General features: G+C 46.4%; 2 protein-coding genes across 2 annotated transcripts; one reads left to right on the forward strand and one right to left on the reverse strand.

Annotated features, from left to right (window-relative positions):
- The first annotated feature begins 425 nt into the window (after positions 1–425).
- LOC4341630 (desmethyl-deoxy-podophyllotoxin synthase) lies at positions 426–3,256 on the forward strand. The gene is made up of 3 exons (XM_015785747.3): positions 426–1,675; positions 2,169–2,381; positions 2,450–3,256. Exons 1-3 carry the CDS (start codon positions 926–928, stop codon positions 3,089–3,091), a joined length of 1,605 nt encoding a protein of 534 aa, XP_015641233.1. The 5' UTR covers positions 426–925; the 3' UTR covers positions 3,092–3,256.
- A 2,075-nt stretch (positions 3,257–5,331) lies between these two features.
- LOC107276560 (desmethyl-deoxy-podophyllotoxin synthase) lies at positions 5,332–7,321 on the reverse strand. Its single transcript, XM_015786914.3, has 2 exons — positions 6,431–7,321; positions 5,332–6,247 (listed from the first exon to the last, which is right to left on the reverse strand). The coding sequence occupies exons 1-2, from the start codon at positions 7,319–7,321 to the stop codon at positions 5,624–5,626; spliced, it is 1,515 nt and encodes a 504-aa protein (XP_015642400.1). The 3' UTR covers positions 5,332–5,623.
- Between the last annotated feature and the right edge of the window lie 6,302 nt (positions 7,322–13,623).

Below are 13,623 nucleotides of genomic sequence, written 5' to 3' on the forward strand. Positions count from 1 at the left end.
ACACATGGAGCATTAAATATAGATAAAAACAAAAATAGTGCATAGTTTGCATGGAAATCGTGAAACGAATCTTTTTAGCCTAATTAGTCTATGATTAGCCATAAGTGCTACAGTAATCCACATGTGCTAATGACGGCTTAATTAGGTTCGAAAGATTTGTCTCGCGGTTTCCAGCCGAGTTATGAAATTAGTTTTTTTTATTCGTATCCAAAAACCTCTTTTGACATCCGGTCAAACATTTGATGTGGCATCCAAAAATTCTCATTTCATGAACTAAACAGGGCCTTACAAGGGCGGATCTACCGGCTTGATTCAGAAGCTTTCCTTGCCAATGTGTCAGCCTTGTCGATACCTTGTTCACTAGGGGGAAACTGAAACTTACTCCCTTCGTCTCAAAAAAACTCAACCTAAGAGGGAATGAGATTCGTTGTCTTTAGAGTGGTCTGGTCATATCCTCTTTTAGATTAAGTTATTTTGAGACGGGGGAGTAGCTTTGAAGGAGCTAATGGTAGCCTGAGATAAGTCAGCGGGAAGGTTGTTATTAATTGTTGCCATGAGGTGCACGAGCATGCTGTTGAGGTCGAGGGACCGACATCGAATTGTGTATTCGTTCATTCTTAACGGAAGACGATAAACCTTACCCTATTTAATTTTCCCTACTGAATTTTATCCTTATTAATTTAATTTAACAAAGTCAACTTGATTTCCTCAATGGGCATTTTTATGTCGCATATATGCTTGCGTGCGCGCTTCATGCATGTCAATAACTTAGTATACCATACTAATCTATGTAATGAACCCAATCGTCTTGGAACAGCTCTCGCCATGGACGCCTTCGTGCATACAAGATAATCTTGTTTTTGTTCTTGATAATCTTGTTTTATCCAAGATTAGATAGTACTACTAGTAATGAGGTAGTATATAAATGTCGTCTCGATATGTACACCCACACTGCCACATAAATCCTTTGCGAAAGGAAAGGGAAATGGAAGACGCGTCTCATGGCTACGTCTACGTCGGCTTGGCTCTCGTGTCGCTGTTCGTCGTGCTGCTCGCCAGGCGCAGGCGCTCGCCGCCGCCGGCAGCGCATGGCGACGGCGGGCTACGGCTGCCGCCGGGGCCATGGACGCTGCCGATCATAGGTAGCCTGCACCACCTCGTGGGGCAGATCCCGCACCGCGCGATGCGTGACCTGGCTCGTCGCCACGGGCCCGTCATGCTGCTCCGGATCGGCGAGGTGCCCACGCTCGTCGTGTCGTCCAGGGACGCGGCGCGCGAGGTGACGAAGACCCACGACACGGCGTTCGCGATGCGGCCGCTGAGCGCCACCCTGCGCGTGCTCACCAACGGCGGCCGGGACCTCGTCTTCGCGCCGTACGGGGACTACTGGCGCCAGGTCCGGAAGATCGCCGTCACCGAGCTCCTCACCGCGCGCCGCGTCCACTCCTTCCGCTCCATCCGCGAGGAGGAGGTCGCCGCCCTGCTGCGCGCGGTCGCCGTGGCCGCGGGCACCGTGGAGATGCGCGCCGCGCTCTCCGCGCTCGTGAGTGACATCACGGCGCGCACCGTGTTCGACAACCGGTGCAAGGACCGCGGGGAGTTTCTCGTCCTGCTCGAGCGCACCATCGAGTTCGCGGGAGGGTTTAACCCGGCCGACCTGTGGCCGTCGTTGTTGGCTCAGCCCAGGAACACTCTCACACTCACGAACACAAACGCCGGTGAGGGAGACGATGAACAATGGATTTTACAGCGACGAACGCCGCGGAGCCGATCGCTCCTGTATCTTGGCTTTATTACTCACTGAACCTTGCAAAGAAACAACGAAGGAGTACAGGGGCCTCTTATAGACCGGTGACACACCGGGAGCTAGCCTCCATGCCGGCCATTGCGCCACGTTCCGCAGAACCCGCTCGACGTCGCCGTGAGCCACACGCTCGCCCGGACGACGCGGCTTCCTCCGCAAGAACTGACGCCACGCACACCATGCACACCCACGACTCGATCAACACTGCAACGGCCATGCAAACAACCATGCAGCAGCCATGCACTCGTGATCACGACTCAACCAAACTAACAGAACGCATACGACGCACACATGCAGCAGCACGACACACACACACTGACTCAACCACGCCAGGAATACACCATGACGTGTTTATTTCCAACAGTCGTCGCGTCTCGCCGGTCGGCTGAGCAGTGTCGTACGCCGCGCCGAGGAGTGCCGCAACTCGGTGTACAAAATCCTCGACGGCATCATCCAGGAACACCAAGAGAGAACTAGCGCCGGCGGCGAGGACCTCGTCGATGTTCTGCTAAGGATACAGAAGGAGGGTGGGCTCCAGTTCCCGCTCGCCATGGACGACATCAAATCCATCATCTTTGTAAGTGATGTGGTGTGATCATTGTATTCCTCGAGAGTATTTTTGACGATGATGTCGCGTGCACGCAGGACATCTTCAGCGCCGGCAGCGAGACGTCGGCGACGACATTGGCGTGGGCGATGGCGGAGCTGATCCGGAACCCGACGGCCATGCACAAGGTGATGGCTGAGGTTCGCCGTGCCTTCGCCGCGGCCGGCGCCGTGTCAGAGGACGCGCTCGGCGAGCTCCGGTACCTGCAACTCGTCATCCGTGAGACGCTCCGGCTACACCCTCCGCTGCCGCTGCTGCTGCCACGCGAGTGCCGGGAGCCGTGCCGGGTGCTCGGCTACGACGTGACGCGCGGCACGCAGGTGCTGGTCAACGCCTGGGCGATCGGCCTCGACGAGCGGTACTGGCCCGGCGGCTCGCCGGAGGAGTTCCGGCCGGAGCGGTTCGAGGACGGTGAGGCGACGGCGGCGGTGGACTTCAGGGGAACCGACTTCGAGTTCCTGCCGTTTGGTGCTGGGCGGCGAATGTGCCCAGGGATGGCGTTCGGGCTCGCCAACGTGGAGCTCCCTCTCGCCAGCTTGCTTTTCCACTTTGATTGGGAGGTGCCCGGCTTGGCCGACCCGGCCAAGCTCGACATGACAGAAGCGTTCGGCATCACTGCACGGCGGAAGGCCGATCTCCATCTCCGCCCATGCCTCCTTGTGTCTGTGCCAGGCGTCTAGCGGACATACGTCCAACCAACTTGCTTTCGTTAGTACTCTCTCTATAATATATTACCTCCGTTTTTTTAAAGTAAATGAAACCATTGATTTTTTTTAAATGTTTGATGGTTCGTATTATTAAAGAAAATTATGTAAATATAATTTATTTTGTGAGTTGTTTTATCACACAGTATTTTAAGCATGATTTATATATTATATATTTGCATAAAAATTTTAAATAAGATGAATTGTTATGTGTTTAAAAGTTAACAGTGTCATCTATTGAAAAATAAAGGGAGTAGTTGCTATTATATATTGTAGTGGAACCATTAGATCCTGTTTGGTTAAATCCCAAAAGGGAGGGAATTTGCTCCAAACCGAACAAGTCATTAATCGTGTATTGAGCTTATGAGCGGTAGCAAATGAACATGTCATTAAATGGATGAATCTTGCCACATCACACGGAAGTGCCAATATATAGCGATAGGTTAAAAAAACTACATGTAGCAACGTGGCATCGTCTCGAGTTACTCTAAACGTTTTCTTTTTCTTCTCTTTCATTAATGTGGTTAACTATAATCTAATTTTCTTAGTAGGGGATTATCTTTAGCATATATATTATTCTACTAATAGGCCATGAGACAACGTGTTTTACTAAACTCCGGATTGACTGGTTGTCTTATGCAGATGTATGCTAGATATTCTCACTACGATTTCAAATTAGAACCAGAATGGTCAACCGATTTCAGGATGGTTACGGAAAATTTCACTCTCTTGGCTAATTGTACCATCCTTTCCTCTAGGTATTGAGATCTTTCGACAAGTTGTTCTTCCCTCGAAGAATTGTCACCAAAGATATTCTTCCATGCTTATTTTACATTAGGTGGGGGGGGGGGGCTCAAATTTGTAAAAGATTATGGGTTTGTGTTGAAAATTGTCCTTCTAGACCTTTTTCTCCATGCGTACCCCCGTACACGTGAGCTCTAGCAAAACAACCCTAGCTCTTCCTAACAACTAGTAGAATTGGTATTCACTTCTATATTCGGAAGTAGTTCATTAAGAGAATTATTCCTCGGGAACGAGGGCGACATTCCCTCTGCTCTGCTACCTATAGAGGTATAGATCGAGTTTTTATTTTCCAAAATGCTTCCTCCGGTCAGCAGAGGGTCCCTTTTCTTTTCACTTACTTCGACTTTGATCTGTCATTGGGTCTCACCACTTCCTTCCTCAAGGCGTATCAATAGTAGACCTAGCTTGTAGTCACTTGCATGCTTTTTACTTCTCTTCTCTGGTTCTTCTAATTTAGTTCCTCGATTGAGAGGAGTAAGAGCTTTTGAGAAGCATCCATAGATTGGTAGAGGTGGTGCATGACACAACATGAGGAAGAATCGATGGGAGGATAGACGAGAGAAGCAAGCCAGTAGGACGGTGGAATTCAAACCTGGTAAAGGATCTTTCCTTCTGTTGATTTGATAAAAATATCATTTTTCTTTTCATGTCTCTATAGTTTTTGATGAATGAGCATATGGTAATCCTTTTATCTCTATTTTATAGCGCAGGCTCCTAGTTGAATAGATTACTCAGAAATAACCTTAGAAGAAAAAGAAAGGAGGTTGCTACAATTGTGGCAAACCTGGGGCCACGATAAGAAAGAAGCAAGTGAAACAGCTAGAAGCACTTGCTTTGTGCACCCAACAATTCTTATTCACGGGAACCCAAAGATTTGATTCGAACTTCATAGAGCCGGTGCTCATATGGTTCATTCATGGGCTATGCTCTTTAAACAATTGACAGAAGTCGGGGGTGGGCAAAGAAGGGAACGAGCTAAATCCGAAAGATAGCCAAAAATAGAAAGGAGCCTGTTCGTGCAGCTAGCTGGGCTCACACGCCAACGTGCTCAAGAGCTTTTCCAGATGCATCAGGCATATGTGGGCTCTCCCCAAGGAATTGGGCTGCATGGGGGAATTTATAGGCCTTCCTATTTGAGGTCTTCAATAGATACTATGACTACTGTGATATGAGCAGTTCTATTGGTTTGATCTTTCCGGCACACTTGTACAAAGATGCATGAACTACGTAGGCTTGACTTGAGCATTTGTCAAGCTTGAGCCTAGGTAATCAAGCTCGTTTGAGCTCGATTCGTTGATAGCCCTAAATGGGTTTCACAAAAGAGATAGTCTTGAAGGTTGTATCTTCTCATTAGATTAGGTTTGCATAAGAAATTACACATGAGACATTGAGATATATGTATATCATAGGAAAAACATGAGAGCTCTTAGGAATTCCAAATGTGTCACAAAATTTCCACAAAGAAATTACAAGAAAAAGTTTAACATAACAATCACATCAAACAAGCAAAGCTTCCAAATACATTTCATGATAAGGTGCATATCAAAGTACGATTAGTGTAGGTGGAAATCTTATAAGAAGCCGCTTATGAAAATTTATTTTTCACATATAGCCTCAAGCTTCACCATAGGTGGTTGCACCTTTGAGTTGCCAGTCAAAAAGATTGCTTAAGTGTTGTACAAAAATCAGTGTGCTATGATGAGCTTATATTGTAGGCAAGGGTACGTGGACTACAGGAATAAGGACAAGGTCATGGAGCCGCCGCGTGGTGAATCGCATCTCCTCTGTCATGTCTAGGTTCTCAGCGTGTATCCCGCTCGGCAGTTCCCAGTTGAAATGGTACAGGAGGCTCGCTAATGTGAGCTCCACATTGGCTAGACCAAACGCCATGCCAGGGCACATCCTCCGACCTGCTCCAAATGGTGTGTACTCAAAATGTGTGCCTTTAAAGTCAACATCACTATGCTCAAACCTCTCTGGAATAAACTCTTCAGCTTCGTCCCAGTACTTGGGATCCCTACCAATAGCCGATACGTTAACAAACACCGTTGCTCCCTTGGGTATATCGTATCCTAGGACTTGGCACGTGCGTCGGCATTCCCGTGGTAGCAGCAATGATCCCGGTGGGTGTAGCCGGAGTGCCTCCTTGATGACCATATGCATGTAATTCAGTCTACATAGGGTATCTTCTGTCACTTTACGATGCCCGATGAGCTCTCGTCGTACTTCATCTTGTGCCTTCTGCATCACTTTCGGATTCCTCACGAGCTCCGCCATGATCCAATGCAGCGTCGTTGCTGCGGTCTCGCTGCCCCCAACCAACATGTCCTGTACACACATAACACGAAGCCAAATTCATTAGCGTTACTACCTCCGTTTCAAACCATAGGCCTATTCAGATTTATAACATTAGGATGTATCATATTCGGTTCTAGATTGCTATATATTGAGGCAAGTAGTATTACATTTCCTAGAAAGTGACGTGGTATTTCGTAGTTAAAAGGTCCTTACTCCAATTGTTGCCTTGATGCTTTCACTGGACAGGGGAAACTGCAGGTCGCCTTCCCTCTGGATCCTCAAGAGCACGTCGAGCAAGTCGTTGTCGTCGTCGGCGGCGGCTGATCTGTTCTCTTGGTGCTCCTGGATGATGGCGTCCAGGAACGCGACCATGTCCCGGTGATGCTGCTTCATCCGACGCGGCATTCGACTGAGGAGCATGGCGAGGCGCGACGACGGGTAGAGATCCGGCAGTGCAGGCTTGGCGAACAGCTTGAGGCCGCGCTCCAGCATCGCCAAGAACGCGTCGCGGTCCCTGAACCGATCGCCCATGATGGCGCGCACCGACGAGTCGGCGGCGTGCGCCGACAGCAGCTCGCTCAGGTTGACGGCCTGCCCCGGCGACGCCGCCGCCACCGCCCGGAGTAGGCGGCCGGCCTCCTCCTCGCGGACTGGTCGGAAGGACTGGACGCGCCGCCCGCTGAGCAGCTCGACGGTGCAGATCTTGCGGAGCTCCCTCCACCGGTCGCCGTACGGCGCGAAGATGATGCCCTCGCCGCCCTCCGGGAAGACGAGCCGCGCCATCCGGCTCATGGGCCGCGTGGCGAAGTCGAGGTCGCGCGTCTTCATCACTTCGCGCGCCGCCTCCGCGGAGGACGCGACGACGACGGGGAGCTCGCCGAGCCGGAGCAGCATGAGCGGGCCGTGGCGCCGCGCCAGGTCGCGCATGGCGACGTGCGGGAGCGCGCCCACCAGGTGGTGGAGGTGGCCGATCACCGGCAACCCCCACGGCGACGGAGGCAGCCGGACGTCGCCGCCGCGCCGGCGCGCGACGCGGTTGAAGTAGACGAAAGGCACGACGGCTAGAGGGACAAGGACGAGCACGTAGACCAGAAACGCCGCCATGGCTTAAACTGAAGGAGCTGCAGCCTGTCTGCTGGTATGTGTCAAATTTTCCAAGGTAATACTGATATATACTAGTGGTAATCATGTGATGACATCGTATCTACTACGAGTAATTATCTAGGAGAATTAGGAAATGACAACTGACAAGTCGTTGACCTACCATGAATCTGTGGGCTATGAGATACTGGCACTGACTTCACCTTTGAAAAAACAAGGCCGTTTCTTGCAGAAGGGATCACAGAGAGAGATTGTAGCCGCTATAGTTTGGAATATTCGGAGAATCCATCGTCATAGAATTTAGAAAATAAACTAGAAGCTAAGAATCTGGATTTTCTAGCTTTTTTTTTATACTTAGAAGCTGACGCCTAAGTTACAATCCAAATGAAAATGTGCTAACATATATAGGAATGTGAGATCACTGCAGTTGTCCCAAATGTTGATAAAAACTACTATCAAGAAAAGAATCAAATAGTGCGAGATTTAAAAGCCAATAAGCCATGAGCTCTCACTTCGCTTGTTCTGCTTCAGAAGATCAGACGCAGGGTTTTAGCACGAAGCCACGAAACAACTGAACATCGTACACTGAGATGCTGACTCCCAATGTTTTCAGGTTTTACTCCGAATATTAACTAGGGTGTTTTTGGACCTCAGATCTTTGCAGTTAATTTTCTCCAAATCAGAATTAATTTTCCCTCCACTGAACTCTGGTTTTTATCAGTTTCTGAGTAAGAAAAGAAACCGATGATGCTTTTACCCTTGCGTTTAGTGATGTTGAGAACCTTCTGTGTTCTACTTTAATCTATTTGTGTTTCTAGAGCCCATCTTTTTTTTTAGTTGACACGCCTATTGGTAACTTCAAGTTGACATTAGGCCTATTGAACTACAAATGTGATATTGACCTTGGAGTAAATTTGCGCAGATCTGATGACTGATGATTATCTATAAGTTCGAGTTCGACATGAATGACGTGGCCATCAAGTACGTAAGTTTCAGTATTGTCATTTGTTTTGGAGAAGACGTTTACTATTTCATCAGCTCAACGAATAATAAACCACTCCATGAGGCAAAACCTTATTAATAAAGCTTCAATGTACAATGTCATATAACAATTAAGAAATCAATATCTTAAAAAGAAAGAATTCAGATATGCGAATTAGACATCATTCTAAAGTAACATACCCTTCATCCCAAAATATAGTACTCCCTCCATTTTTTAATTGATGACGCTATTAACTTTTGAACACATGTTTGACCATTCGTCTTATTAAAAAAATTATGTAAATGCATAAGATATAAATCATACTTAAACTATTATTAGTGATAAAACAACACAACAAAATAAATTGTAATTACATAAAATTTTTAAATAAAACTAATGGTCAAACGTGTGCCCAAAAGTCAGCAGCAAAACGGATGTAGTACCTTACTACTGGATTAGACACAACCTAGCTATCACCACAAATATTGATATAAGATGTATTTCGAGATAAATGGAGTATATACTCCGGTAGCATTTATCCATGCCTTCTAATTTCTGTGGCTAAAGCACGCCTAAACCAAAAATTAGAATATCATCAGTTCATCACTAATCTGCGAAATCATAAGTGGAGCAACGAACGGCTCTTTTAGTTCGGTTGGTGCAGAACCATGGCTCCCGTTGCTCTGCTTTATCCTGTCGAGTAATCGCGTTCGCAGTTTACGGCCTTGTGTCGTGTAGGCCATTTATGGGGCTTGGATTCGTTTGCACACGTTGGAAATAGGTGGGCCCCTGGTGGGCCATTTATGGGCTCATTTTGCGTCATTTATTACAAGGCTTAGTATGGGCCTTTCGACTCATAGTTTCTTAGGAGAAGTCCATTTTGATTCCATCAACTATAAGCTGAATCTGTTTTGTATCCCTCAACTGTAAACAGGTAAATTGCATCTCTCCACTATTAATACCAGTTTAATTTGTCTCCCCAAGCAGTTTGGACATCGATCATGTCACGTGGTGCTTAAGTGGCACGTTGAACTAGTCTTTATCCTACGTGGGTATCATGAAAGCAAAAAAAGCAATGAAACCCACATGTAAATCCCGCATCTCATCTTCTTTCTTCCCTCTATCATCTCTTCCGCGGTGGCGACGGATGAGGTGTCCATCGGTCATGCCAGCATCCTCTATAGCAGATGCGTAGCCTGTCTTGCTCACCTCAGTGTCCCCTCTGTACAGTTTTGTCGTCATCGACGACTCCACCAACATGAAGATCTCCCATGTCGTCATGCTGCACCCCACCACGCCCGTTAGTTATCAGCGCTTTGGGCGGAGCCTAAATGGAGGCACAACAGTCTCTAGATCCTAGAAGGGGAGCTGGCAGTAGGGGCAAAAGATTGCGAGCTATTGTTGCTGCTTCTTTTCCGCAGTCATCCACCACGACGATGACGAGCAGCCACGGCTTTCTCAAGCCCCAAAGCATCCCCCACCTGCGCGCGTTTTCTCTCTCTCCCTAGCCTTTCCTCTCTCTACCTGAAGTTCAACTTGCCGCTTGCCGCTTGCCAAGGAGGAAGAGGGCAGCTAAATAAGAGGAAGAAAGGAGGGGTACTTCACTGACATGTGGATCCCGTTATATTTTTACTCTCTCTTTTTTCCTCAAGTACTAGCCCTAAAACCAGCCAGTCTAACCAAGGTTAGTGCGTCACGCCAGACAAAACCACCCTGAAAATAACCAAGGGAGTCATTTTGTATTGGTTTTAATACTTGGGGTCTGATATACCCAATGTTGTGGTTGAACGATACACATAAGATTCCGAAAATAGTTGAGAGGGTCAAAATAGACTTTTTCGTTTTTCAGTCCGGTGATGAGCAATAATTGCATGTGGTGATGAATCATGAACTGATGATGACCATCGTGTATACTGTGCAAGAGTGTTAGAAGAACCCAATAATTGTTAAAGGTTTTTATTATCAAAACTCAAGAAACTGCTAAAGCCACCTTTCCTTTTCATGAAGGTATATCCCCTCAAGTTGGTAAGGACCATGTGTGAATGTCCTTGTATGAAACTTTGGTTGTTTGACCTTCAATTAATGTGTTTTTTACTCCTTTGTTACCATTCTTTCTTGCATTGGTAATACTGTATAACCAAGAGTTATGGGAATCCTAACTAGAATTTAGGGTCTTAAAATTTTCATCCCTCCAAAAGATTGGTTAAAATTGGCTTTCTAAAACTAAAAGGTGCCCCCTAGAAAACTATCAACAAAAATTATCTAAGAGTGTATCAACAGAAATTTAAGGTGGGTGTTAGATGTCAATGGTGCTGTGGTAGATGCCATCGTCGGTGGCCTTGGCTTAGTCTGGGATGAGCTCGGCGATGCTCTGAAACCTGCACTGGTGGAGAAATCATCTTTACTCCTGGTTTATAACCCCTTGTAAATCCAGGACTAAAAATCGCTATCTTTAGTCCCGGGTGAAATAACGGGAGTAAAGATCGATCTTTAGTCCCGGTTGGTGTTTAGTCCTGGTTGGAGACTAAAGAGACGATAGAGGTAGTCCCGGTTGGTCCGTTTTCTTTTTATTTTCTCCCAAATCGAGTTGGATATATATACACAAATCAAAAACCAAATCCCCAAATCTGAGTGCCATGCATATACCCAAATCCCCAAATCAATGTAATATACCAAATCATTCACATCACAAATACAAATCCTAAATCTTACAAACCATCACAAATCTTAAACAAATTACACACAAACCAAATGCATCACAGATCGATTATACATCTCAGATCCATGCAATGAATCACAAATTTGTAATAAAAGAAATTATACATCTCTCAAATCACAAATTATTAAAAAAATGGAGAGAACCGGTGCCGCCGCTTGCCATGGCCGCGCGCGCTTCCCCGCCGGCAGCGTCGCCCGCCGCCCGCGCTGCTCGCCAGTTCTTCGGCCGTCGGATGCGAGGAGGAGAGGGGAGGAGGAGGAGGGGGAGGAGGAGGAAGGGAAGGAGAGGAAGGAGCTAGATCTGAGGAGGAGGAGGAGGAGGAGGAGGAGGAGGAGGATCTGATGAGGAGGAAGTAATGGTCTGGGACTTAACCGATCAGATGTGGGAGAGAAATATTTACTCCCGGTTGGAGTTTTCAAACGGGAGTAAATATTTTTTTGATCTTTACTTCCCGTTGGTGTAAAGTGGGACTAAAGTGGTGATCTTTAGTCCCGGTTGGTGACACCAACCGGGACTAAGGCCCTGTTTGTTTCAGCTTAGGATTATTATAATCTGGATTATTAGGAGTAAATTGAAATAAACATATAGCTTATTATGATAGATTATTACAATCTATAAGCCAAATTACTATAATCTAGTAATCCACTCTAATTGTGCTTTTTTTAGATTATTGGGTTGCTAACACCTAACAACCAGCTAATGATCCAGAGAAACAAAAAGCTAACAACTTATTCTATGTCGGCTTATTATAATTCAGCTTATAGTAATTTGTCTCAATAATATAGATTACAGTAATCTTAAGCTGAAACAAACAAGGCCTAAAGATCCTCGACCCCCTGATATGCCTCTGACAGGCTATGAACCATCTTTACTCCCGGTTGGTGTTACCAACCGGGACTAAAGATCAAAATTTTTATAACCAGGACTAAAAGCAACCTTTTGTTCTGTTTCTTTTTGGAACCGGGACTATTGTTGATTTTGCCAGACCGACCAAAGATGGTTTAGAACCTAGAGGTTGAGAGGTATCCGTCGATGAGCTTGGCCACTGTTCTAACTGCATGAGCTCGCTTGATGCATGCGTCGACCAGCTGGGCTTCGTCGACGTTTATCTCCGGCGTCCGGCGAGGCGGCGAACAGTCACCAACATGTTCGGCGTCGATCGATGAACTGCTCCAGCATCTGCTCCATGTATGCAGTCCACGTTGTTGAGCATCTCCACAAAGTTGCCGATCGATGTTGGGGATCAGGAGGTCCTCAAGCGTCGTCTCAGCACGCGCCACGCCACGCCACACCAGCGTGCAGGATCATGTCGGTGCGGCGAAGTCCAAGCACGCATGAACCTTGTCGTGGCGATGCCCCTCTCGACTGGGAGCAGTGTGACGATCTCCTTCACGAGAAAAACCCTCTGCTTGCACGTCCAAGAGCTTGGCTCCCGACTCGCCGCGGTGGCCGTGCGCCGCCACGCCGATGTTACCGAAGATGAGCCGCACGGGAATATTTCACCAAGCACTCACAGAAAAGCGGTGTGTGGTGGATTGGGAGCAAAATCTCTTCCCTATAAGAAGTGGAAAACGAATCATCCGGATTTGGGAGTTTGATCGGTTGGGAGTGCAGGTAGGGAGTCTATTGGAATTGGTTTTTGAAAAAAAAGGATTCTCAAATTCTCTCATAGGGAATGATATGGAAACTCTTGGTGATGCTCAATGTCCTATCTCTATTCTCTTCCTTATCTCTATTCTCTTCATATTCCTAGATTTTCCTTTTCTTTTAGAAAAAGACAAGTTTATTTTTTATTTTAATCTCCTTTTCAAAGAAGTTTACTGCTAGACTTTAAACTTTTAAATAAACCGAACCATACAGATACACGAGCTATCCAACTAGTCGTATTATACACGAATAGATCGTTATTCATCTGTTGGAAGTTTTCTTGAGGGCAAAACATTCAAATTTTGGATCGTTGGATTTGCTTTGAGATTCGTGCAAATAGGAGGCAAGGTTGGGAAAAATAATGCTAAGTGTTGGGACATGGACCACAGGAACAAGTAAAAGTTGGTCTGGCGCAGTATAACCGAACACTTCAGGCCCCTAATTTTCTGTCCGGTCCGATGATGAGTCTAAAGTGTTCGGTTATATAAAGACTTGCTAACACTATCTCAATAATATACCTTGTATGGGCCTTCGTTTATTTGTGAACAGTTGCATGTGGTGATGAACTGATGACCAACATTTATCTTGTCTCAGAGTGGCACAAGATACCAATAATTGTTCAAATTTTTTAATACCACAACCCCATAATAAGCTGCTAAAATCATCTTTCTTTTTCAGGGAGGTATCCCCTCAAGTTGCTAATTAAGGACAATGTGTGGATGTCCTTGTATGAAACTTTGGTTGTTTGACCTTTTCAATTAAGGCAGTCCAAGTATTTTTAATGTTTTATATTCATTGGTTGCTATACCCATACTTTCTTACTTTCTTGTACTGGTATGTTGGCCTATCCCATGTGTTGAGCCTTCTCTTTCATATTACTAGATCCCCCCTCTCTCTCACACACACAAAATAACTCTATTTTTCGACTTCAAATCTTTTTTTCAAAGAAGTTCGCCG

Source organism: Oryza sativa, chromosome 6 (assembly GCF_034140825.1).
Source record: "Oryza sativa Japonica Group chromosome 6, ASM3414082v1".
Classification (NCBI taxonomy): Eukaryota; Viridiplantae; Streptophyta; class Magnoliopsida; order Poales; family Poaceae; genus Oryza; species Oryza sativa.